This window comes from Pogona vitticeps, chromosome 3 (genome assembly GCF_051106095.1).
Source record: "Pogona vitticeps strain Pit_001003342236 chromosome 3, PviZW2.1, whole genome shotgun sequence".
Lineage (NCBI taxonomy): Eukaryota > Metazoa > Chordata > Lepidosauria > Squamata > Agamidae > Pogona > Pogona vitticeps.
In genome coordinates, this window is record NC_135785.1 from 144,327,831 (window position 1) to 144,355,651 (window position 27,821).

At 40.1% G+C, this 27,821-nt stretch overlaps 1 protein-coding gene across 13 annotated transcripts in view; it reads left to right on the forward strand.

Moving 5' to 3' along the window:
- The window catches only part of LMO7 (LIM domain 7), a 163,417-nt gene that overhangs the window by 86,042 nt on the left and 49,554 nt on the right, over positions 1-27,821 (forward strand). For 5 of the 13 annotated variants that reach the window (XM_020783502.3, XM_020783503.3, XM_020783504.3 and 2 more), the window contains exons 6-12: positions 15,700-15,730; positions 18,051-18,164; positions 18,721-18,919; positions 22,700-22,952; positions 24,792-25,088; positions 25,374-25,553; positions 26,261-26,980. In XM_020783502.3, the coding sequence (XP_020639161.3) occupies positions 15,700-15,730; positions 18,051-18,164; positions 18,721-18,919; positions 22,700-22,952; positions 24,792-25,088; positions 25,374-25,553; positions 26,261-26,980 (1,794 nt within the window). The remainder of the gene's footprint in view (positions 1-15,699; positions 15,731-18,050; positions 18,165-18,720; positions 18,920-22,699; positions 22,953-24,791; positions 25,089-25,373; positions 25,554-26,260; positions 26,981-27,821) is intronic. The other 8 variants (XM_078390777.1, XM_078390774.1, XM_020783506.3 and 5 more) reach the window with 2 other exon arrangements.

Here is a 27,821-nt window from a genome sequence, read left to right on the forward strand (position 1 = left end):
GAACTCTAGATTTAAACAGTAGACATTTTATTTGAACTGCTGAAGCATACTTATAAAGTTCAGTTGGACAAATGGCTAGAATGAGATTTTGTTTCCTTTCTGCTGTCTTTCTACATGTGAGAGCAGACTATTGTATCTTTAATCATAACTAAAATAATAAAATTTTAAATATCTGCATAAATCTGTAAAATCTAATGAAGTTGAAATAAATTATTAAATCATAGTAAGATCAACCTCTAATTAAGTAAATATATAGAATTGTGCACTTAGCATCTGCATTGGCAGCATCTATTCTGTGACTGTTTACCCACATGTGCAGATGCAGCATAAGTAATCTCCGTATCTTGTCTACCTTGCTGTGAGATCATCAGCTTACCTCTATAAATCAGTGGTTAAACATGCCTAATGCTTTAAGCACTCTCAAGCCTTTAGGTGCATTCCAGAAAAATTATATTTAACTTCAAGGTGGAGGTGTTATATGTAACAGGTTAATACAATTCAGTCATCACTGCATTTTGTTTGAGACTGATAAATACTGCTTTTTACTGGTATTATTTGCCTTAATTGCTCATTCTGCTCTTTCTTTATTTGTATCAGGGCATTGCACAATTTGAAATTATGAACATACCATGATTTATACCAGACCGCATTCTGCTGTGAGGTAGCATAGAGACAAAGCTGCTGTTCTTATTGTTTGCGGGTGGGCACCCCAGCCAGTTTCCCAAGTATGTTATTTCTGGTGGCAACTTTCTGTTTTGCATTTAGCCAATGTTTTTGTAACTCAGATTTCAGCTCATAGTGGCACTCAAATACTTTGAGGTAGAACAGTGTTCCAAAATCTTGCCTTCCCAGCTATCTTGAAGCTTTCCCTCTGCTTTCTCTGTTCTTTAAGTGGAAGGCACAGACCTGTATTTTTAAAGGATTTGGTTTCAGCTGGTCATTTTGATAATATAAGGGAACAACTTTTAATCCGGAGTTTAGCTGGTGCTCAATGGACTCAAAGTCTCCCCCCTGGATTATCAAGGCAAAATCATCAGGATAGATGAAACTCCTGGAGTATGGGAACGTCTATCTATCATTTGTGGAGAAGTTAAAAAGTAGTGGTGCCAAGATACTACCCTGAGGCAGACTTTTTTTAATTGCCCAGGGACTGTGCCTCCCTTGAAATTCAACAAAGAACAAATAGCTCCCTTGAAAATATTCTAAAGTCCAGCTCATTTGAAAATATGGGGTTGTTTACAGGAAAATGAATAAAGGAGGTGAATGGTAGAGGGAATAAACAGATGATATACTAATTGAAAGTGAAGTTCACTGTACATACTGAATCATCACAAAGGCAGATTGATAGCACACTGAAGTATTGTAGGTCTAGTCATAAGATATTGTTTAAACTTCAGCTGTTTTACAAAAGAAAATAGAAGATTCACCTAAAGGATAATTTGGGTTAGTATCCAGGAACCCCAGTAAAGCACTGAAAATAAAACAAAACTGTCTGCGTATGTGTGAAGAAATGAAGAACCTGAGGTGTATAAAAATGAAATTCAGTTGCTGGATTCTTCTGTGCTTCTGCGAGCCTGGGAAACTTACCTCACAGGCAAAAGTCAGGGTGGAAATGCAGTCCACACCTTCATCTCATCTCCTGCTATTGAACACTACAAAGAAAGGACTGAGCTGGGGAGCAGAAACTTCCTTCCTTATCTTTATCAGAGGATAATCAAAGCTGCTGGAACAAGACACTAATGTCTGATCTGTAACTCCAACTTGAAAGAACTCAGCCTGCTTCCTTATGTAGATTTGGGCACTGGCAATGACATCAAGTCAGGAATCTGTCTTTTGTCCTGACAGAGCATGAAAGGAACTTAATATGTGTGGGCAACAGGTGCTTTATAACTTATTCACTTGTATAAAAAGGGTTAGAGAAATTAGTTAGGCTAGCGTACCTCTCTAGCAGTGTTTGTGTGTGGGAGTGATGATTGCTACCTTGCAGGGTTGTTATACTTGTTTTCAATGCCTAGCCATAGGAATTCCTTTTTTGTGTTAAACTCTCCAGAGTACTTTGGAGTCTGGGAAATTAAACGTGTTGAAGTGAGATGGCTCCTATCAGACTTCCACAATGCCCACTACATGTGACCCCCTGGGTGCTCCCACCCCTGGATGAGTGAAAGTAGTGTGGCTGAATGACTCCAAGAAGTGGGGCTTGACCAGGGAACCATGGCTCTCTCTCTCTGTGTGTGTATGTGTATGTGTATCTATACCGTGCCGTATATACTGTGTTTTCCCAAAAATAAGAGAGGGTCTTATATTAATTTTTTACTCCAAAAAGTGCAGTAGGGTTTATTTTCAGTGGATGTCTCCCCCCCCCATGTACAACAATCTACATTTATTCAAATACAGTCATGCCATCTTCTTCTGGTTGCTGCGCAATGGTGGAGGGTTAACTGAGGCTTATTTTTGGGGTAGGGCTTATATTACAAACATCCTGAAAAATCATACTAGGGCTTATTTTCAGGTTAGGTCTTATTTTTGGGAAAACAGGGTACATTTGTGTATTCGTATGTGTTCCAATACATGTATGAAAGAAACAGAATGGCTCACTGAGGGGGCTTCCAGGTCGACCACTCCTAGTGCTCCTAGTCAAAAGGTTCAGTTATACTGTTTCCTTCCTTAATGAAAAGTGGTCAGAAAATATCGATCTCTTAAAGACAGAGTTTCTGTATTTGAGGTGAAGTGCCTGAACAATAAAAACATCACCTGGAAGCCCTCTGCTCAAACTGGCTCGATTATAGTTGTTTATAGTAGATACAAAGAGAACAGTGGCTGAAATGGAATAAAGAAAGGAAGAGGGGTTGTTAGGCCAGATGCAGTCATGCTGACTCAAAAAGAAGTAGACTCCTATTCCGCTCCACTCTGTGAAGAAACAATGTAGCATGGTCCTCCTGTGAAAAAAAATGACATTCCCCCAACGAAGTGTGGGAATTCCAGATGTTGTGGTATTGCAACTCCCACAGTTCCTCACCATTAGCTGTGCTGCTTAGGGAGCATATTCCTTACCCTTTTCCTGCCATAGCTGGAATTTTGTCTCTTTCTGACTGGAGATATTAAAAGGAGATAAGAACAGGGAATGTGTTGAATGTACCTTGAGGAGGCCTGTAATTATACCAGATGGGTGGGATATAAATCAAATAAATAAATAAATTAAACCATCCAATTTCTCCTCTGACTTGTCACAAACTGTGTATGTTTGGTTAAGTTATATATCTTTGGTTGCTTGGTGGGGCATGTGGAAATCTGCATAAGCTGGTTTGCTTTGTGATCAGAATGCCATATTTCCTCATCCTGGTGTTAATGAAAAGGGAGTTGTTTATCATCTAGTTGTTATCTGCTGAGTGCTGACCTGAGAGCATAGCCTGTTTGAGGCAAGGGAAGACTCATTTCATCTCTGGGATCCACAAACAAGGAAGAAGCATTAACAAACAAGTCATTTTCCATCTCTACTGTGGAATGGTTTTGATATCTGCATACTTCTCTTAAGGTTATTTTAAAAAGACTTGTCTTTTTCATTGTTCAAGGAACTTGATGTGTTTACGTTACAGTGCTAACAGCAATTCCAACCTTTACAGTATATAAGCTGAAATCCTGTTGCTTAGAGTAAGAAAATTGGTAGCTTTCAGTCCATTCCTAACTGGCAAATGGAGAGTCCCTGACACAGTTCTTGTGTGTGTGGGTACACATGCATGTGCACACGCTGGCTTGGTGCATGTGTGTGCTGTCCCAAGAACCGTAGTGGGAACTTTTTATTTGCTGGTATACATTTTATACTAAGCAGCAGGATTTCAGTCATACCTATGAAATACCAATCAATCTGTGTTTTGGCAGCTGGGTCAACAGAAGTGGTGAACAAAAAGCTTTTTCACCTTTCCTGCCTTCCCACAGATGTTACCGCTTCTCTACTGAATTGGGACTGTGCTGGCTGCTTCTGGAACATTATAGCTGATTAGGACCACTTGTTCCTTCACTTTCCCAGGAGACTGAGAAGCAAAAGGGTTTGGGTCTACTATTGGGTCACCATTTTGGAGACACAGAGGGGCAGGGGGCTATCATCCTTTCCGCATGTGATGAAATGAATAGGAATACAAACTTGGGTGAGAGATACGTTCCTGTGGAATCACCCACAGTGAGAGTGTGGGCAGAGTGTGCTAGAGATTGCCTCCAGAATCCCTGTGCATTTTCCTCTAAAGGTAGAAATTGTGTGGTGCCCAGGTGAGTGGTGGGCACCTCGGGTATCTGGGGATTGGAGAGGGTGGAGGCCAGAGAAATGCCCTCATCTAGCTGCTGGTATAAAAGGCATTAAACATACCTTTCTGTGTTCCATGTAGATTTACGTATGAGGCTCACCCTGAAATTGTTATACTTGCTGAGGAATGTTATATTAGCCTGATGCATTTTTATACTTGCCACTGAACGTGTGTATGTGCCTGGGTGAATCTCAGGGGAGGGGAGGGGAATAGGATGCTCCTATTTGTGTAATGTCAGGCAGAAGAAGCTATGATGCTGAAGGTCAGACATGCCAGGTAAGGGAAAGGCAGAATAGATGCTTGACTCTGTCCTGTGCTTCAGTCCATCTCCCATCCCTCAAGATTCAGGTTGTCCTGTCAGCTGTTCTCCAGTCTGTTGGTACTTCTGCTGAATGCCAGGTCAGTTCTTAATAAAACACTCACCATCCATGACATGATTGTGGAGAAAAAGGCTGACCTGGTGTATTACTGAGACCTGAGAGGATGTGCTGGGTGGAATGGCTCTGCCTCAGCCCTGCCTCCCAGTTACTTGGTCCAGCGCTGGCCTATACCGGCGGGGACAGGAGGAAGAGTTGCAGTCATCCATAAGGACCCAATCTGTCTCACAAGGAAATCTGTCTGTCCTGGCACCAGTTTTGAGTACCTTATGCTGGACCAAAAAGACAAAACATGGCTGCTTCAGAAGTATTAACCAATCCCCTGCCCACCTGCCTCCTTGCCTGAACTAGCTGAGGTTCTATTGGGGCCGGTGTTGGATAATCATAGGACTGTTGCTTTGGAGGACTTCAATATTCTCTTCTGGTGTACTGCCCAACTCCCCTGCCTGCAGCCATGTGTTTGATCAGCACTTCACACAAATCAAATCAAATATTTTTTTAAAAAATTTGATCTAAGTGATGCAGCGTATCAGTGTTCAGGGAGAGGGACTAGCAACCCCACCTGTGCTTCTGCAGAGGAGAAAGAGAAGAGTTCAGTTTGTCAATACAGCAGGACCCACGATACAGATCCACTGAATCTGTATCCACGGTTTCACTTATTCACAGTCTGAAAATATTAAAAATATTAAGAGAAATAAAACAAGAAAAAACCATTTTCACATATCTTACCAAAACAGGCCACTGGATGAAGCCGGAGACTGGTATGAATACTTGCTAGTGAAAAATACGTAGCATGGTCTGTCACCCTCTACCACTTCTGGTAATGCCAGTGAAAATATTTTTTCTTGTTTTTTTTTTCCCCTTTTACTCTCTGTGTGTGTTTGTACATACATACATATTGCAAATGGAAAAAAAACACCAAGAATACACACAGAGAGAGACAGACAGAGACAGAGAGTTCGCTATTATCCATGGTTTTCAGTATCCATGGGGGGCTTGGAACCAATCCCCAGCAGATTATTGGGAGGGTCCTATTGTATCTTGAAGTGGTTTGCTGAAGTGGAAGGCTCCAGACTAAATAGGGTTGCTTCGGCCCATATGATGTTTGGATGTGACAATTGCACCAAATGGCATAATGCATCTCCACTTCCCTTCAAGTGATCCTATCTAGACCACACCAGGCTGCTCCAAAGGGGTCGTTATAGTTGTGTCCTTAGTTAGTTTACCACCTGAGACAGAATATTTAAGAAACATCTCTTGCACAAGGCATATTTTTTCTGAATTTCTTGGAAGATAGTTAATCAAAAAGAGGCAGTCACTTTCTACAATGTAGGTATACAATAAGATGCACCACTAGTTAAATAATAATCTATTTCTGTCTTCTTGAATAATATTAACCACATTTTTTTCTATCTTGAACCATTCACTCTTTGACATTAAGGATGCGAGGCATTTTTTAAAATTGTCAGGTTATATTGAGTTAACAGGCAGGAAATTTCTTCCTCTTGCTGATTTTTCAGTAAAATGACTTGATTAGATGTGTATTTGTATGGTATGCTCTCTCCCCCAATCTTTTTTCTAAACCAGTGTTCTCACTCTGCTTTCTTACACATTAGTAAAATGTTTACTTTTTGCTTCATCAACTTCAAATTTCAGTTTTTAAAAAATGTTTTAGAACTACATTTATACTAATTCTGATTGTGATCATGCTTGCAAAGTGTTACTAATACACAAACCTCACAGGGAACTACAACACTTGAGTTTTATCCGGTACTCAGTTGTTTGTATTTAAGCCCAGTTGGTTTTTAAATGTAACCTCACTAGGCCTTATTCGGTGTTGGACTACAGCCTTAGTCAGAGAGAGAGAGAGTTTGGTATATTTGCTTTTTCATACTCATAGTCTTCATGTTATTGCTCAATGTATTTGTAACACTTTGTGTAATCTAGTGAAACCACTTGATTTGTTAACTGGTCAGAAATGAAAATCATTTCATAGTTTCAGGGTGTGGAGTTTCATTTTCTGTCTCACCTTTTTTTTTTTTGCTCAGCAGTAAGGGAATCATGATCAAATGGCCAGCCAAAACAATCAGGAAGTGAAACGTCAAATAGCAAAAATTAACTGCCTGCAAGGAGTATCAGGCTTTAACACCAAAATGCAATTTTAACAAGGAAGGCTATACTGTGAGAGGAAGTGGGCTGTTGGGTTTTGCCCAATACTGTGCTTAAAAAAAAAACACTACCGTATTCGCCGGCGTACAAGATGACTTTTTGGCCCTGAAAAACATGATTCCAAGTGGGGGGGGCGTCTTATACGCCGGGTGCACTTCCAGCAAACCCTCCCTCTCTCCCAGCGAAGTCACTTTCCTGGTAGTAAGATTGAGTAGACCAAGCTCCTCCTTGGTAGCCTGGGAACACCCTGACTCTAGCGCTGAACAGCTGACTGTCAGGAACCAGCAGAGAGGCGGCAGCCATTTTGAGATGCGACCACATGGCTGCTGCCTCTCAAAATGGGTGCCGCCTCTCTGCTGGTTCCTGACAGTCAGCTGTTCGGCGCCGATGCTGTCCTTCTTCCAGCAAACCCTCACTCTCTCCCAGCGAAAGGAACCAAAAGCGGCAAAACAAACTCTCCCCATGATGCAACCAAAGCAGAATCACACATGCGGAAGAGGGCCTGGGCAGCAACTGTTAACCCAGGTAACTTAAACAGAATCAGCTTGATATGTCCCCTAGCAGCCCCACCACTCACCAGCCGTGTAGCTCGATTCTGGACCAGTTGTAGTCTCTGGACCATCTTCAAAGGCAGCCCCACGTATAGCGCATTGCGGTAATCTATATGAGATGTTGCCAGTGCATGTGAAACTGTCATGAGCCTCAACTCGTCCAGGTAGGGCCGTAGCTGGTATAATTTCCGCAACTGAAGGAAGGCGCCCCTGGCCACCGAGTCCACCTGGGCTTCCAGAGTTAGACTGGGGTCCAGGAGCACCCCAAGGCTGTGGACCCTGTCCCTTAGGGGGAATGAACCCCACTCAGGGCAGGGAAACGGCCCTCCAGCCTGTCTGGCTAAACACCCACTAACAGCACTTCTGTCTTGTCTGGATTGAGTTTCAATGTATTAACCCTTGTCCAGTCCATTATCAGGTCCAGACACGAATTCAGCACAGAAATCGCCTCACCTGGATTGGTGGAAAACGAAAGGTAGAGCTGAGTGTCATCAGCATATTGCTGACTCCTTAGCCCAAACCTCCTGATGACCTCTCCCAGCGGTTTCATGTAGATGTTAAACAGCATGGGGGACAATATCGGGCCTTGCGGAACCCCATGACACAAACACCATGGGGCAGAGCAACTGTCCCCCAGCACCACCCTCTGGACACGGTCAGCCAGGAAGGAGCAGAACCACCGTAAAACTGTGCCCCCAACTCCCAACCCAGCCAGCCTATCCAGAAGGACACCATGGTTGATGGTGTCGAAATCCGCTGAGAGGTCCAGGAGTATCAACAGGGTCACACTCCCCCTGTCTCTCTCCCGGCAAAGGTCATTGTACAGGGTGGCCAAGGCAGTCTCTGTACCAAAACCTGGCCTGAAACCCGATTGAAATGGATCCAGAAAATCTGTTTCATCCAGCAGCGCCTGGAGTTGCCCAGCCACAGCCTGCTCCAACACCTTGCCCAAATAAGGGAGGTTCACCACTGGTCGGTAGTTAACCACCAGCCTTGGGTCCAGGTTAGGCTTTTTAAGGAGTGGCCAAAGAGGTGATGGGACTGTTTTATTGGCTTCTTTGAGGGTGTGTAGGTAGGGGGTAGACTAGTCTCTGTGTTTGGTTGTTGTAGTCAGTTGGGCACAACTTGGGGCATTTTTCTTGTCCTTGGTGTTATGTTGTTGGAGGTTCCTGTAGTGAGTATGTGTCTCTGTGTGACACACAGTCAGTGTCTAGCTGGCAGGCTTGCCTTTTTTTATTGTGGTGCCCAGGTCTGAAGTGTCTCTGTTGTGCTGGGTAGATGGCACTGAACTCATACTTTTTTCTGTTTTCTAATTGTTGGGTGTTTTACTGCTTTGAATTGTTGGTGGCTTGAATTTTTTGCTCTGTGCATAAGATTGTTGGTAGTAGGGTATCTTCACTGGAGGAGCATCTTCGTATGGCCTCTGATTTTGTGTTCATGGAGATTTTGCTTTGTAGTTGTGGTGAGAGTTGGTTTGGGTGCTGCAGTGGACCTAGCAGCACTGGTTATATTGTCTGCAACACACTAAGTTTGAAAAGAAGGGAGCTGAACTGTCAGTGCCAAGCAAGGAAGGCAACAGGCTTGCTGTGATCACTGATTATGATGATGAGTCAAAGATAATGATGGTGGATGTGAGAATACAAACTAGTTTTTTCATTTGTCTAACGTGATTTTTCTTCGTCGTGTATATTGGCCTGTTTTTGACATACATTAAATTTGTGTATGCTTTTTTTTTTGGTGTAGCTGTAACGCTTCTTTAACATTTGAGTGTCAGAAAACAAAAATGTGGGAACATGAATGAGAAATCCAAAAGAGGCATTCTCTTTCATTAAAAATTAAAGGACTGGCATATGAAAAATATGAAAATTAAGAGCCACCCCTCCCTCTGAAGACCCTGAAATGAAAGAAATGCAGAAGTTTTTGCCTTGTGCATCTGTACATGTGGAATGATAGTGAAATCAGATAGTTTCAGTAAGGTTACACAAAGTCAAAATATCCAAATAGTAAACATAAAACATGTATGCAATCACATGCAGAGTTACTAAAGTCCAGCATTCCTGGTCTGTCTAGTCTACTAGACTACCTGAAAAAAATAGAAAATATTAAAAATTGTTTTATCTTCTTCAAACAATATTTTAGTCTTTCCACTGAACAGTAGTAATTGAAATCTCTCACTCCCCCTGATCTGTAATTAGGGTGGGATGATTGAGGTGGTGATGTAAACATTTAGACGGTGCAAATCTTTGCTGCTGGAAAGGTGCAAACCTGTCTGTCCTGAGCCCTTGTCTGTCTACCCCCTCCAGCCACTCTTCTGGCACAGAGCAAATATGCCTGTCAAACACTCAGAGCAAGTTCTTCCTTGTTCTTCCCTCCTCTAAAAAGCCTGGGTGCCAAAATGATTCATTTCAGTTCTGTTCCTTCTCAACTTTATGGTAACGTTTGAAAAAAAAATCCTGCACTATACAGCTGTTCAGCTGGGATTTGACATTGCTTTAGTTATTGTTCCAAGAGGAAAGGGTGCAACAAATAGGTCCTGAAATAAACCTGGTGTCACTTGTGCTAAGTTACTATGGTATTCATATTCACAATGTGGGGAAACATGAGAAGGAAGTAGGCTTAGCAGGGTGCACTTCCAGCAAGAGGAGGAAGAGCTCGCTAAGAAGGTTTATCCATAGTTTGGCACCGTTCCTTGTATATTACCTATTACCTTTGGAAGTTGATCTTAACAACATTTCCTCTCCTCCTCCTATAGTGCATGCATGCCATATACTATAGCATTTTCTTCATTGTTGAAGTCTGGGCCTTTTGCTTTTATGGTGAATGTAACTGTGCCACTTACAGTAGGTGATTTACACATTTATGACTCCCAAGGCAAAGGACACTACAAACCTGTGTATGCAGTGCAGCAAACAGAATCATAGGATGAAGAGAGCTGAACTGAATTTATTGATGTCTTTTGATAGGTCACTGTTACAGCTTAATATACAGCACAAATTTACTCACATAAAACTGGATTTTCCCGTCCCTCTCATATGGTACTCCTTTTGAGAAAATTTGGGATATATTAGTGTTTGGATTACATATATACATTAACCATTCAAATTAGAAAAACAACTGGTGCACTATGGTGCTTATTTGGCTGACTTTCGGTCTGAGGATTAATAGCAAATTAAAAACATAGCATCGAGAATATATTCCTCCATCCCTCCCATGAGCTCTTATTACACACACCCCCAGAAAGTTTTAGAACTGATTCTTCTGAAGTCTTCCCATCTCCCTTCCTCTCCTGTGCTGTTCAACAGGGTTGAGTATGGACACAGCAAGTTATCTAATGCGTTCAGCTTAAAAAAATGTTTTGAAAAATGTTCATGTGATTGGGTTGTACTTTCTCTTTCCTGGTCAAATAGCCTCACTGAATGACTGATAGTATGGGCCAAAAAAATAGATAAGATGCTTTAGCCCTTCTCTCACTCATCTGGGTGACTGCCTGTGCCTTTAGAGGTCAATTTGAGACCCAGCAGTTGGTGGGAAGGGGGAGAGAATGTGCAGCTGTCCAGGGTGGGGATAGTGTGGGCAGATGAACTTCAAAAGCTGTTTGGACAGTGACGCATAGCTATGGCAAAGTGGTGAAGGGAGAGAACTTTGCATCAAAGGATATGATTAGGACAGTGAACGGACTAAGCCCTAATTCAGATATAGCCTACTGTACCTGCCAAGTGAACGTAAGGATCTAACTGCGGACATTAGATATACCACTGCTCCAAGGAAGGCATACAAATGAATAATGCTCATTGAGAAGTTTTGTTTGTTCATTTTGTTATATCACATCTTTGGAATGTTAACAGGTATAAAGCTGTATGGACAGAATTGGTTCATAATTTCTGGGGAATTACATGTCTGCTAAAAATGAGCTAGTGCTTTCTTCAGTTTCATAAATGTCTTTGAGAAAGCCAAGAGGGAAGTATCAAGTATGTATTTAAAACAAAGTAGAGTGGATTATAGGGACATGCAAACCATTATGTTGTACATTTTCTGTCCTTCCTCAGCTTGTTCTTCAAGTGCAGCCGCATCTAACCTACCATGACTGAAATTTTCTTATTTCTTGTGTGTTGTATTTATTTATTTTTATTTATTTAATTTATATCCCGCCCATCTAGACTGAAGTCTACATGTCGGTAATGCTTGTAAGGCTTACACTGTCTTTGAATCACAGCCAGGATGAGCTGTGCCAAAAAGAAAGGTGAAATCTGTATAAACGAAGCCAGGGTTGTTTTGCTACGGTGTTCACAGCAAGCAAAGGAATATTCTTATACTCCAGATGCAAATCTGGGGGAAAGTATTTGTATTGGCTGAGATACTGTACTTGATAGGCCTTAGTTTCTTGAGTTTGTCTGGTAGGACGTTGATTAAAGAACAAGTGGTTCTTCCAGGCTTCAGACTTAAGAGGAATAATAAAATGTTCAGAATGTTAAGAGTAAAAACTGCACAGTTCAAAGGTTCTGGTTTGGTGTTTGTATTTGGGGGGTGCAGGTTAGTCGGTCAGTGTTTTGAAGTTACTTTGATCAATCCAAGTGTCAGGAATTGGGAGATGTGAAAACTTCTGTCGGGTATATGGCAGATTCTTATACATATACAGAGTATGGAAATGCTGCTTTTCCAGACATTTGAAGAGTTGATTGATGTCTTTTATGTTTCAATAAAATGGTAAAGAGGCACAATACCATGATTTTTATGCCTCTGGTTAGCATCCATGCTGACAGAACAGCACAGTGAATTAGGAATCTGAGTTCTGAGCCAGATATAAGGAGTCTAATTCCTCATTATGTGTCCTGGGAGATAAGTCATCCTTTGTGGCCCTGGACAAGCAGCTCAGTCCCAGGTGTGAACCCAAAAGAAGGGAATGGCAAACCACTTCCGAGCAGATGTCTAAAAGACCCTGAACGCATCACCATAAATGACATGACAGTACACTGTTATTATTGGTAGTAGTACTATACATCCAATAATGGATGTATAGTACTACTACCAATGCTACATATAGGGGTGTGGTGGCGCTGCGGGCTAAACCGCAGAAGCCTTTGTGTGCTGCAGGGTCAGAAGATCAGAAGTCGTAATATCGAATCCACGCGACGGAGTGAGCTCCCGTTGCTTTGTCCCAGGTCCTCGCCAACCTTGCAGTTCGAAAGCATGCAAATGCGAGTAGATAAATAGGTACCATCTCGGTGGGAAGGTACACAGCGTTCTGCGTATAGCCGTGCTGGCCACGTGACCACGGAAACTGTCTTCGGACTAACGCTGGCTCTACGGCTTGGAAATGGGGATGAGCACCGCCCCCTAGAGTCGGACACAACTGACTAAAAATATCAAGGGGAACGTTTACCTTTACCTTTCGTTCGTTCGTTTAGTCGTTTAGTCATGTCCGACTCTTCATGACCCCATGGACCAGAGTACGCCAGGCCCTCCTGTCTTCCACTGCTTCCCATAGTTGTGTCAATTTCATGTTGGTTGCTTCGCAGACACTGTCCAGCCATTTCATCCAATGTCGTCCCCTTCTCCTCTTGCCGTTACACTTTCCTAACATCAAGGTCTTTTCCAAGGAGTCTTCTCTTCTTATGAGATGGCCAAAGTACTGGAGCCTCAGCTTCAGGGTCTGTCCTTCCAGTGAGCACTCAGGGTTGATTTCCTTTAGAATTGATAGGTTTGTTCTCCTTGCAGTCCAGGGGACTCTCAAGAGCCTCCTCCAGCACCACAATTCAAAGGCATCAATTCTTCAGCGGTCTGCTTTCTTTATGGTCCAGCTCTCACTTCTATACATCACGACAGGAAAAACCATAGCTTTGACTATTCGGACTTTTGTTGGCAAGGTGATGTCTCTGCTTTTAAAGATGGTGTCGAGGTTTGTCATCGCTTTCCTCCCAAGAAGCAGGCGTCTTTTAATTTTGTGGCTGCTGTCTCCATCTGCAGTGATCAAGAAAGTAAAATCTGTCACTGCCTCCATATCTTCCCCTTCTATTTCCCAGGAGGTGATGGGACCAGTGGCCATGATCTTAGGGTTTTTTTTTGATGTTGAGTTTCAGACCGTTTTTTGCACTCTACTCTTTCACCCTCATTACAAGGTTCTTTAATTCCTCGTCACTTTCTGCCATCAGAATGGTATCATCTGCATATCGGAGGTTGTTGATATTTCTTCCGGCAATCTTAATTCCGGCTTGGGATTCCTCCAGTCCAGCCTTCCACATGATGTATTCTGCATATAAGCTAAATAAGCTGGGGGACAATATACAGCCTTGTCGTACTCCTTTCCCAATTTTGAACCAATCAGTTGTTCCATATCCAGTTCTAACTGTTGCTTCCTGTCCCACATATAGGTTTCTCAGGAGATAGACAAGGTGGTCAGGCACTCCCATTTCTTTAAGGACTTGCCATAGTTTGCTCTGGTCCACACAGTTTACCTTTAGTACTATACATATATGGCTCCAAGGCGGAACAGGATTTCTGGCTGATACAGCCATGCAAATTCTTTCTCAAGGCTCTTTTTTAAACAAGATGTAAGAAAATTTGCTTTAGAAAAAAAAAAGGTTTGTATTGATGACTTCGGTTGGTTGCCAGGTAGCGGATGTGCTCTTCCTGCTTCGGTGGAGATAAAAATATAGCCAGTGCTATATGTTTTAGCTTGCGGGCAAGGAGGAGGCTAGAGAATCTCCAAAAGCATTTGAGAGAAGGCTGTAAAGATTGCTACTGTGTGATTTGTTTGTGTCTGTATTTGTCTGATTTCAACTTGTTCTGTTTCTAAGTGAAGATTTGCTTTGTCGTAGAAAGTGAGAGTTACCAGTATATGTGCCTTCAGGGAAGACAGGACCATGTAGGGAAGTAAGACAGTAAAGCCTTCTGAATACTGCTTGGTGCCTTAGCTCCTTTCTGTATTTCATGGAGGAAACTGAAAATTATCTAGTGACTTGTATTCTCATGGTGCATATTTAAGTGCATCTCAGGTGAAGTGACAGCAACCTTATATAAATGATGGACCATATGGGGTTGGGCCTGCATGAAGCTGGTACCAAAAATAATCCTCCTATCAGAGTTTATCTTTTCGCATTATCTTATCTTGCCCAGGCCTCCAGTTGTTTTTGTACATTATGATACAACATTCTTGCAAATATTGGAATTGCTCAATGAAAGGAGGTTCTGTTCTTTGAATTCCTTGTGGGGATTCATAATATATTCTTAACTCTGAAATTCACATGTGATTATTGTAGTTAGAGGCATAGAAAGCTCATAATATGTGGCATACAGGGCTAATCATAGTGAAGGAAAATGTGAACTTGAGTTCCTGTTTTTGTGTGCCACTAGCTTGCCAGCTAAATAGCATGCTGTGTTCAAACAAATATGAGTTTCAATAGAGTAATAGCACTGTTGGAATAGGTAGGCACACACAGAGAAAAGCTTATAGTGATAAAATGATATTTGCTATAAACCATATTACTTTTTCAATTATTTGTTGAAATTTAAAAAATAGTTATAAATTGCATTTTCTTTTTTTTTCTTTTTTAAAGGGCCATGCTTGTTTATTTCTCTGACTGGTATGAGGTGACTCAGATTTCCTAGTGGTTTGCTTCCAAATAAAGGTGGTCCATTTTTTATTTCTGTCATGAAACTGTCTTAGATTTCAGTTCCCATCAGCCACCATCTCTGGACATCTGGGAATTGAAATCCAACAACATTTTGAGACTGAAGTTTGAATATTAATAGTTTAGTACAGTGGTTCTTAACCTTTGTTACTCGGATGCTTTTGAACTGCAACTCCCAGAAACCCCAGTCAGCACAGCTGGTGGTGAAGGCTTCTGGGAGTTGCAGTCCAAAACTCCTGAGTAACCCAAGGTTAAGAACCAGTGGTTTAGTAGGTAAAATGGGCTGCATCTCTCTCAATTTGCTGGTGGTATTTGCCTAAGTCCTGCATCTTTATTCACCTTGCTGCTTTTCAAAGAATGAGACTTAGTGTTTCAAAGAATAGCTAATATGGTGTCCCTCTTAGGTGGAGATGCTCTCTGTCTAAGTGCTATGATTTTGACAGAACTGAAACCTCAGATAGACATGATAATGGTTAGAGCACCAGAATTCTGTTTTTTTTTTTAAAGAAAACTCTGTTCTGTGGCTTATGTGTATTTGCAGGACACCTGCTTCCAGTATGTAGTGAGTGTTAATGGACTCAAGTTATTTTATTATGCATTAACTGTTCCGTATCAGTCATTCTAAAAAAGAAAAGAATGTGTGCCTGACAATTGTTTTTCTTTGGGGTTTGTTTTGCAGGCAAGAAGAGACTAACAGAAGAGTGAAAAACGTAAGACAAAAATCTCAGTTTTCAGAGTGTATTTTATTCAAACCAGCATATGCTTTTTTAGGGGAAAAAATTAGACTTGTACCTATAACTTCCAAACTTTATTCCTGCTTTTCAAGACATTATGAAGTCTTTCACTCATTGTCTGTAGCATATGTGGTCACATTGACATCTGTAATGCATCTGCCAGATGCATGATGGGCACCTAGAGAATCTAGGCAAGGAATGGTAGTGGCTGAGGGTCGTATTAGTCGTATGACAGAAAATGTGGGTCTGGCAACTTGGTACTTAATCCTTTTGTCTCAAGCTCATTTTCCCAGCCAAGATTCCAAGTTCTAGTGAATCTAGTGGATTTGTACTATCACTGTTAGTGGAATATGATACAAGATGTGTATTATACCATAGATAGAAACAACTCATCTTTTTTCACATTATTTTTTTATTAAAAACTAGCAAGTAATATCCACCTTAAAAACAAAGAGCTGCATTACGTTAAATCAGTCCATAACTTTACATGTGACATTGATGGTGAGGTAGAATGATCTGAAGATACATAAGAGATAAAAGGAAACCATGTGTCCATAAATGTATTTCTACCATTGACAGTTTTCATGAATCTGAAATGTTAGCTTTTTCATAAGAGCCATATGCCAAACTCTTAACAGCCACTGAGATAGCAAAATTTCTCCAGCTGGTTACAATCTGTTGTTTAGCTGTTAAACAAATCAATGAAATAAGTCTTTTAAGATTCAGATTGGAATTGTCCCCTAAAAATGAGAGAGTACCCAAAGATGGTAAGGTATATGTAGACTTATGGTTGACCAACTCCAGCTCCTTGAAAATTAATTCTCAAAATGATAGAACCTTTGGACAAAACCACCAAAGATGCCTGTATTAGCCAATCTGGCCACATTTCCTTGAAGTTCCACAAGTAATATAAATTAATATAATAGAGCTTAAACATCAAATCTTAGCTAGTTTTATACCACGTTCCCTTCCATCGGCTGAAAATGAGGAAAATGATGTGGATTTCTGAATAAGTTTCCAATGCCTATTACCCATATAAACTTGTAGGGCTCCCTTCTAAGTTTGTTTTTAAGCTTGACTATTATTAAGTATTGTATTTAGTGAGATATTGTATACTGTATTTTAGAAGTTTGACTCTTCCTATCATAAAATAATAGATTCAAAAGTATCCAAGTGTTTGCCACCCTGTTTTTGAACTTGATGGATTCCTGAAAAATATACTACTTGAAGTCTTCAGAACCATGATAATTAACTTCTCCTAGTTGATTTTAAGCCCTATTGCTGTTTTAGGTTGTCTCCCATTGTATAGGTCTCTTAAAAAAATACAGTATTTACTCTCCCCTTCTCTAAATTGTCTGAATTTGTCTGTGTCAAAAAAGAGCTGGTGATGTAAACATTATTCTAATGGGAAGGAGGAAAGTATTAATTTCTTATAGTAACCCCCCCCCCCAGATTTTTAAGGTGTTAAAAAGAAAATGATTAGAAACATGATTAATATCTTTAGTTTTCTGAGCTTTAAAAGTAAGTCCATGGGTTACTTCAGCATGTCACATTCTAAAGGGAAAAATTCATTTGAGCCACAATTAGTAATAATTCTGATCAAATTATTTAATTGGTATGTATCATAATTGAGATAAGCTCCCACTACTCCATTTTTAGAACTTCAAAATATATAGTGGCTTTAATAATTATTTCTTTTTTGTTATGATCAATAAATGTCATTAAATTTACTTGCCCAAAAGTGGTCTGGAATAGGCAGAGGCAATGATTGGCATAAAAAAAAATAAATCTTGGCAAGTGAATCACCTTCATAGCCATTACCTACCAGCCACAATTGTCCAAGCCTCTCCGATGAATGGAGATCTTTCAATGCTGAATTCAACAAAGGCTTAAAGCTCAAGGACACCATTTCAGTTAAGTTACCATGTAATTTTACAGCAAGGTATTAGATTGAGAAACTAATTGGTCTAACCATTCCCTGGTACAGAATATAGAGATCTTTCCAGATTGCAACTACAGTCTGAAAAAACAAATATTCACAGACTGATCAAGAAATGCTATGTTTGGCCATCAATTTGAAGTAGGCATCTGATAAAGCACTTATGAAATGGACAGTGGTTGCCCGGAAATACCTCAATCTTATAAGCAAGAAGATTCAAAGTGTTACTATAATGGCACTGACATACAGCTTTTGCTATCTGTTCTGTAGGTGTTAGACCTGGTATTACACTTTGTGATGCATCCCCACTGCACAATTCTGGTGGCATTTAATCATCCTTAAATGTTTTCTGTTTAGGTTTTGATTACATTATATTGGTTGGGCAGAAAAGCACATAGCAATCCATATTATAATGGCCCACACCTTAATTTAAAAGCCTTTGAGAAATTACTAGGACAAGCTTTGACAAAGGTAAGACATTAATGGAAGGAAAAGTAATTTGAGCAAAAATTGCATGTGTTTGTTCTTACATTCTGTGTAATAAGCTGTTTAGCAACTGCTTTTTAAAAATTCTGGTGACTAAATCATGGCACACTTTCCTCTAAGTAGCCTTCTATATAAGTTTATTTGTGACAGACTCCACTTTTTTCATATATGATTTTCACTTCTGGTTTTAATCATTGTAAGGGAAGGGGGAAAGAGAGAATAATTAGAGAATAGTTTGTTGTAATGTTGTTGAGCCCTAGTATAATACTTTGTTTATGTACTGGATTATTTACTATAAAACTATAAAACTGCCTCCAGAATAACTGTTTTTTTTTAATGTACATTCAGATTTTAAAGCAAAAATTGCATTTTTATTACCTATCTATCCTAAACAGTTTAAATATGTTTTTAGAAGTGTAGCTGTCCATTCAGAAAAATATCATTCATGTCAGTATCATACAAAAGTTACATTGCAAACCTAGTGCAAACTTAAGACTAAAATAATGTTCTTTGAACATTGTAAAAAATCCTTTCCTTGCAGGCTCTTGGAGAATCCTGCAGTCCCAAACAAAGTGGAAGGGATAGTGGATACGGTGATATTTGGTATATTGAACGGAGTGATACACTTCCTTCATCTACTAGCCATAAGAGAGACGATTCCTTTGATAGCTTGGACTCTTTTGGCTCAAGATCCTCTACAAGCTTTTCATCAGACATAACTCTAAAAGGTGGCAGTGGAGGTAAGTCGTTGCTGCTGATGTTGTTTGAGACAGTCTGGGACTGCACAGCTTGCCATTGACTACACAGGTTGGCTGTTACCGCAGGAGGCACAGTGGGGAATCAAACTCCCACCTTCTGGCTCTGCAGCCAGATACTTAAATGACAGAACTATCCAGCCAGCCAACCCACTAAGATTGGCTAATTCATGGTGTAAAGTAGGGGAACCTTCACAGCAGAAAGCTGAAAAGGTGTACTGCTTCAGTGGAGGAGGTAAAGCTAGTTAGGCTACATGACCTTGACCTGGGGCTAGGAAAGGAAGGGGGCACATGGCTGATGCAAACATCCAGCTGAGGAACTTTAGAGACAGTGGCATTACTGTCAAGAAATAGAGGCACACTGAAGGAATTAATTGCTGAATCCTGTTGCTTGAAACTCATCCGCTGAATCTCACCAGCTACATATACCTGACAGTGCAGAAACCCTTGAAGCAGAATGAGTGTGGGAAGTAGTCTTAGTGACACATTTATTTCCTCAATATAAGCTAGGCATAGGTTGCTCTTTAATGGAGGCCAGAGGGTGTGGTGGAGAACTGGCACAAGTAACTGAAACTCACAATCCCTAGCTGAAGTCTGTGTAAAAATCCCTTTCAAACTTGTTTGAGCCACAATAAATAAGAACTTTGAACCTTCTTGGTACGTTTCATCTTTTCCTCCTTCTTTTCTGCCCAGGTGCGTTTCTAGAAAAGAAAGATTCCACATTCTCTTAACTTCTCAGGCATTCATTTTGTCTATTTTTTTTAGTAAATTGTTATCTGTATTTAGCAGTGACTATTAACTTTTATAATTGTACAGTAGTTGGAAATGTAAGTAAAAACATACTATTCCTTTACAGAGCAGGACTGGGATAAGTCATTTTGTTGGCTGTTGTGAACAACAACAAGCAGTTCTTTCACTCTGCCTAGTGGTAGGATGGGCCCTGCTTAAAAATGTTGCCAAAGAGTATGTTCCTATGAGCACATGTCTTGTAAATAGAAAATAAATCGACTAGTAGTAATTTAGCACCATAGCTTACTACATAGATAGACAGAACACAGATTCTGGGCCACATGCAGCCTTGGGCACCCATGGAGCCATTCCAATGCACTCCTGTTACAGTTACTACCACCATCACTATTTCCCTGCCTGACCATGGGAGTATTTTGTGTATGTGTATAGCAGACAAGAAAACAAAACAAAATAATGACAAAAATATTGTGGCACTTTAAAGATTAACTACAGTGGTGCCCTGCATAGCGATGTCAATCCATTCCGGATTAATCGTCGCTATCCAGAAACATCGCTAAACGGAACTGAAAACCCCATAGGAACGCATTAAGCTTTGTTTAATGCGTTCCTGTGGGGCCCAAACTCACTGTTCAGCCAAGATCCTCCATAGCGCCCCCATTTTTGTCACCTCAGTAAGCGAGGGCAGTGCACGAAAATGCTTGCGGTGGCCATTTTGGGCACCCGGCGGCCATTTTGGAACCGCCGATCAGCTGTTCTAAAAACATTGCAATGTGAAGATCGGTAAGCGAAATGCTTACCGATCATCACAATGCGATGTTTGCCCATTCAGAACATCGCAATGCGATCGCATTAGTGATCCCAAAAAATAGATCACTATGCGGATTCATTGTTAAACGGTGTGCTCGTTATGCGAGGCACCACTGTACTATATTTTAATGTGAGGTTTCATGGATTAAGTCCATGTCTTCAGATATAAGTGTGTGTGTCCCTAAAAATCCAGACCTAAAGATGAATGTCTTGTCTCTTCCTCACTTTTTAAAATCAGTTTTTAGATATTGTCTTGCCTGGTGTAGCCCATAAGAACTGCTGTTGACAAAAATTTGCCCCCAAACATACCAAAATAGGCCTATCATAAAGTCATAAAAGTTCTATATATAGAAACAGTTTGCTCCCATATTGTCACAAGCAGGGGAGTCCTGTAGTACCTGTGGCCTGCACGAAAGAATTACTGGATGGTCATGCTGTGAAATAACACTGTGGTTCATAACCCTCTAATTTGATCCAGCAAGGCACTTAGATTCTATGTGCATTTATATATAATTGCTCAGTTACACTGACTGAATAAATACTGAGTGTTTCAGTCATATTGGTGACAATTCAGTCCAACATTTTAATATTTAATTTTAGATTTCCATCAGTAATAAAAGGAAATGACCTTTATTTTGTTACATTTCTTTTATGTTTGTTTGTTTTTGTTTCATAAAACAAAGATATAAAATACTGCACAGAGAGATATTTTGGTGTAAAATGGTAAAACCTTTTCAACATTACCATTTAAGAATAGTTCACATTCTGTTTTCAAAACATATTTGAAACAAGAAAGCATCTTGAATTTCCATTCCATCTTGATATTACTGGTGCTGATGCCACTATAATTGTATTGCAACAATTTTAATAAGTTTACTAATATTATATAGACTTTAGGAGCAGTAAGATCTCTGGAACTTACAGAGGAGTTGACTCATCAGATCCTCACATATTCATTGGTCCTACTCAAATGTGACTTACTAAACAACAGAACTTCTGTCATTGTACTACAAACAGAGATGGTCACGAATTTAAAAAAACACAAAATCACCAAATTTATTCAAAAATTGCTGATTTTTTGATTCATATTCTTATAAATCAGTGACCCAATAAATACAAATTTTTAAAAAATGTGATTATTAAAAATTCATTGATTTGTTTGGCTATGAAACGCCTTCCAAGGAACCTAGAGACACCGAAATTGCAGGAAGCTTCCCTGGACTCGACTCTACAATCCCTCAAAGTTTGGTGAAGATTGGATTTCCCAAAGCCAGCTGCTAAAGGGCAGTTTCCTGGGGGGGGGGGGAATGGCCCATTTTGTCAGTGTATAACTTGGATGTCTGAAATCCAATCTTCACCAATCTTGCAGGGCTTGTAGAAGAGAGTCAAGGGAAGAATTTCTGTATTTTTCGTGTCTCTAGGTGCCTGGGGGAACCTTCCTGAGGAGGCCCTGCTTGTGGGTGTGTAACTCAGATATCCAAAACTTCAAAACTTCATGAATTCATTCGGCTACAAAATGCCCCCAAGGCACTTAGAGACACCAAGACTGCAGGGAAGCTTCCCTTAACTGTTCTGTACAATCCTTCCAAGTTTGAAGATTGGGTTTCCCCAATTCAGCTACTAAAGGGCACTTTCCTGGGAGGACCCACTCTGTGAGTGCATAACTTGGATGTCTCAAATCCAGTCTTCATAAAACCTTCAGGACTTCTAGAGGAGAGTGAGGGGAAGCATTCCTACAAATGTGGTGTCTCTAGGTGCTTGGGGCCATTTTATAGGATTTTAAAGTAAAAAAACAAATTGATTCATTAATTCATCTGAAAAAATGCCTCATGATTCATCAGCCTCTACAAATCATGAGTCAAAATCAATCATCGTTTTTCTGAGTCATGCCCATCTTTAACCACAAAGTTATAACAATGGATGGGGAACAGATTGCAAGAGATCTTACAATATGATTCATAATGGCTATATAATATTAGTACACTTATTGAAGTGGTAGCAATACAACAGAATTTTAACCAGAGAATGTAATGTTATCGTACAAATTAAAATTCACCCAGGCAAGCTTTTAGAAATATCTTTGATGCTGCACACTTGCAGGAAAGGCTTCGGAACACATAGTTCAGTGTTAGCTTGTAATATCATAAGCTCCTGCTGCTGAATTTCCAACTTAAAGGATTTATTCTTTGTGTTTTTTTTCTTTAAAAGATTGTGAAAGTGACACAGATTCTGAAATACACGCAAGAATGCATGACCCACATAAGGATGACATGTTATACCGCAGAGTTGCCTTAATTGAACCCAAACCTGCTGCTGAGTTCAATCGTTTCTTGCCAAGCAAAGCCAAACCACCAACATATATGCCAGCACCCTTGAGGAAGAGGAGGACGGAGAAGAGCGAGGACAACAGAAGAAGCTGGGCAAGTCCCGTGTTCACTGAACCGGATGGAACATTTTCCAGGTACTGGAGTGGTGTCGAGATCTGTTAAACGCTTCAGATGGATAAAGAGTTAGCATAGTACTATGAAAAAGCCTGGTACAAACGTAACATTGTTTCAGGAGATCAGAAGCACGATGGGAGCATGGGTACCTTTTTCCTACTTCCTCTGGTTCAAATTCTTTCCCCACTCCTTGTGCAGCTTGTTTTAACAATTCTGAATTCTTACATTTTCATTTACACTAACTTGATTTGCCCTTGCAATCCAGGACTTACTTTGAGAACTTTGATTATAAAAGGCAAGCCATGGTTAAGGCAGATGCCGTGTTGGGCCCTGATGAAAAATAAGCCATGCGGTGTAAAATGGGTTTTGTGGAGAGGGGAGGGGGTTCACACGTCTTCTGCAAGCTTCAGAAGGCTTAGCGCTGTTCCATTTCCTGCCCAATCATTATATCTAACAATCTTGGAATAAGAGTTTCAGTTTTAATGTGAGAAAATATAATTGTTTTCTTTTTTCAAACCTCAATGTGTGTTTAGTTTTGGTTTTAAGCTTACTAAAACAGTGAATCGTTTATTGTAACATTACACATTTACCGTTTTCTCATGCCTAAATACTCTTCAGTAGTTATTTCTGTTCATCGGCTTGGATACTGAAAGTAGAGTTTAGAATTTAAGGAAATCCATGGAAGAAAAAATTTCTATTCCATCCTACACTTTCCCCTTAAAAGGTTCTCCATAGGGTTGGAGAAGGACTGCTGAACCATGTGAAGTGGGGTGCAGTGAGCTGCTGAGAAGCAAGAATTTCTGACTCTGTGATTAAACCAATTTTTGGCAATCCTCACTTCTCTTGGTGACCCATCTCACTTTGTTCAAATGGAATCCCTAGCTTTCAAAGATCTGGGCAAGGGAGGCTGCAGCACATTTTTCTTAAAATTCATTTTTCTCTTGGTTCCAGGGCATTGTCGGTTGCCAGCAATATCTGAGAAAGTAGGCTGCAGCCTACAAAAATAGTGTATTCTGTTAAAATTACTGTATCATCTAGTACTATTTTCATATTGCAAATAGGTGTTAGCCATGTTCCTATTTGCCGTACAAAACTAATATTGTGCTAAATATTTCATGGATTCTGTTTTTTTTTTTTTAAATACACATATTTTGGATTATGTTTTGATTGTAATGGGTCTAGTTGCTATACCTTGAAACCAGGTTGTATTGATTTAATTCTGTTGCTTTATTTTGGTTGATCTTGGCAGGGAAGGTAATGACTCTCATAGCTTCCAGTCCAATTAGCAGAACAGAATGTGGTGTTTGCATATCATGTTTCTCTACAGATAATGTATTTATATAGTAGTAGCTCCCATTTAGATTGTGAAGGGAAAGCTGCTGAATGCGATAGTGGATGTCCTGATAAAACACAGGTTTTTGTTAAAAACAACACAAGTCTGATGAGTTTTCCTGCATCTGGAATTCTGTATGCCAAGCATAATGAGACTCCCAAGTCTAATGCTCAGAAACAGTGACCATCTAGGCCCATTGTCTGTGCTTAAAGAAATGATCCTATCCTGTGGATTCAAATTATTCATTCTTAAGCTTCCAAGAAAAATTTGTTTAAACAGTGCCTTCCGAAGCCTCTATGTTTTAATGTGCCATGTATTTTTGGATTTCGAAATCTTTTTCTTAACATTTTATTTTGGTCAGATGGAATGCAAGTATTAAATAACAACCACCTAGTTACCCTGTTATGGTGCTTTTATGCTGGGAATTAATTTTGCTTCATTTCGTAATGTTTAGACGAAATATAGTCTTGTGTACTCAACAGCAAACTGTTTGTGAAACTATAACTTGACTGGATATTTTGTGCAGTAACCAGAGAACAACTTTGGAGCAAAAGCTGGAATGCAAGACAACAGCTAATGTTCTTTCAGACCTCTCCAAGTATTTGGAGGAGGAGGAAGAGGAGGAAGAAAGGACAATAGGGACACCAGACATTGAGACAGATGACCTTTATGTGCGCAAAATAAATGCTGCAGTGTCAAATACAAAAGTTCCCTCCCATAAGTTTCTTCCTAAGTCTTGGGCTCCTGGAGAAGAATTGCACTGGAAAAAAGCAAACAGGATATCTTTTTCCAAACAGTGGTATAAAGAGATTCAAGGATTCAGGTTTGTCATCTTGCATGCTCTTCTTTTCCATCCAACCAGACCTTTACTGTTTCTAACTGGCCCAGATCAGTGCACCATTTGGTGGCAGCACCAGTTAAAATCTTCACTGCCTGCTCCAATGGAAAGTGAATCATGAATAGCTTTTCTGTTCAGTTTTTGTACATTTCCTCTTCATACAACAGATATTTAAAATTCTGCATTGATACAAATTATTGCACACCATTTTTGTACCAGAACTTACGTATTCTTGTTTTTTCCCTTCTCCACTTGTGTGCTACTGTGTAGTAAAAGCACAGATTCTGAAGAGGATATTGCAGGAATCCAAAAACTTAATATTGCCTTGGGCAGTATGGATAACAGTTGCAGAGAAGATCCAAACTTCATTAAACAAGGAGCTGAATATGCAGCAAAATCATTACTTCAAGCTGCAGAAGATAAAATTAGGTGTTCTTCTGATCTACCAAGGTTGCTGGATATTTTGCATGAACTGTTATATCCTGTGTGTCAAAGAAGCTGCAGTTTGCTACAGTTTGCAATGAAAAGTTAACGTGGAAAGCTGCCTCTAACTTTTATTTAATGCTGTCTATATGTGTAAGCTTGCTGAATTTACACTAAAGTAAACCAAATTTTGTCTGTGTCCCAGTCCATACTGCCATGTATTCTGCAATGACTAGAATGCTTTGTTGTTTATTCTGGAATGGAAATATTTTCTTTTTAAAATGTTGGAGTTGAAACTGGCTATTTGTTTATGTTGCCATATATGCAGTGTCCATTTGCAAAGTTTGTGCATCTTTTTGGCCTGCTTCTTAATCTGAGTTCTTACAGAACTGACCGACCTTTCTCTGGTCTATACCACTTCAGAATGCCAGTGGAGGGTAACTTGACTGAATAAATCCTTTAAAGATACACACGGGTGGGTGTTTGTGTAGATGTGTTAAATAACATTCCAAACAGGAGATTGATATATCAGGAAATGAGGGTTTAGCCCTGTCTTCCTTCTGATATGCTAATTTTCAATATGAACAGTATTTCCATGCATGAAAATTCTTTTGTACAAATCCCACCTGGTGAAGTGATAAAGTTCAGATGCAGGTTTATTACCTAGTTGAGAACTAGAGCTTGATATCTGCTGGTTAATACAACTGTATTTTTTGTTTGTTTTTATATCTCAGTCAGTTTTTATTTCTCCGAGCACTACAAAAATATTCTGACGACTTCCTGTCCTCGGAAACTAGAACCAGAATTGATCCTACTGCAGGGCCTAGGCTTGTAACATGCAGAAAAAATAACTATTATAGGCCTGGATATGATCAAAGAGATGATGAAAATGGAGGCTGTTATCCTGATTTGGAAAATGATGATTTGTTTGTTCGTAAGACTGGTGCTTTCCATATAAACGCAGTAATTCCTCAAGATTTTGAGTATCTTAGGAAGTCTTATAATCAAGGACTGCACATTGAAGGGGAAATAGTTCTCCAGCCCAGAGATGATGAATTTATAATTCCAGATTTAGAAAAGGATGATTTGACAGTCCGCAAAGCTCAGTGGCAGAAGAAAGATGTACCCTTATCTGGTGCCCCAGATAGATATCAGCCTGCGCTCTTTCCGGATCCTTGGAGTCTTCCACCAGAAATCCAGGCCAAATTTCTTTGTTTGCTTGAGAAGACCACCGCAAGAGAAGAAAGAGAAAGTGGAGGGAAGATCTTATCTCCCTCTTCACGACACAAGAAAGATGATATGCTGAATCGCAAAATTGAGCTGTTCAACATAGGAGTTAATGTGCAGCCAGTCAGCTTTGCTCCAGGAATGTGCAGCAAAGAAGATATGGAAAAATGGGAAGCAATCAGAGAGGCCAGCAAAATCAGACACAAGAAACAGCGGATGGTTGAAAGGTCAGCTCATGGCCATGCATGGGTTGTGCTTTTGTCCAAGTACTTTCAGATACATTTTGTAATGAAGAGAGGTGGCATCGTATTTCAAGCCGTGCATGTCTTGATGTGAAACGTCAGCTTGTTTGTATGTTCTGTAAAGTCCCTTATGCATTCTTGTGTTGCTTACCAAGCTCATCAGCAATGCAAATTTCATACATCAGAAACTGCAGGACTGTTTGAACACTGGACTAATGTAATCTCCAAAGCAATACATCTTCCCTTCTAAGAGGGGCCAGGAACATTCATTTCTCTTTTTTTTTTTTTTAACAAGTAAAAGATAGCTGGGATATCCCAGTAGCTGAAGTGGATATTCTTGAAAAATGCACTTTTCCCCCAAAGCCTCTGTAGGTAGGCATACGAGTCTTATGCATACACTGTGGTTTCTCTTCTGTCCCTTCCTTTTTTTCGGCCAGGACTTGTGCATTGTTGGAGACCAAAGGCAGTTTGTCTAACATGGCTGCCACTTCTTGAAAGAGGATGCTCAGAACCTCACAGAATAGCTGCCTGGAATGAATCCTTCAAGTCAAATCTTATTTCCACACATTGCTCTTTCTCTTCAAATCCATGATCAAATGGATTATTTGGGCCCTTAATGACTTCCAGGAATTTGAGTTCTTTTTACCACAGTGGCCTAATATTATCCCCTCCCCCTACATGCAGGCTATCTTTTCCAGCAATTTATATTCTCTGCTGCTTCTGAATTCCTTCATTAGAAAACTTTAATTCAAGCACAACTCTAAAGAATGTGGTAGATTAACATTCTTGGAGAGAATAAATATTAATTCCATTCATTTTTATTTTC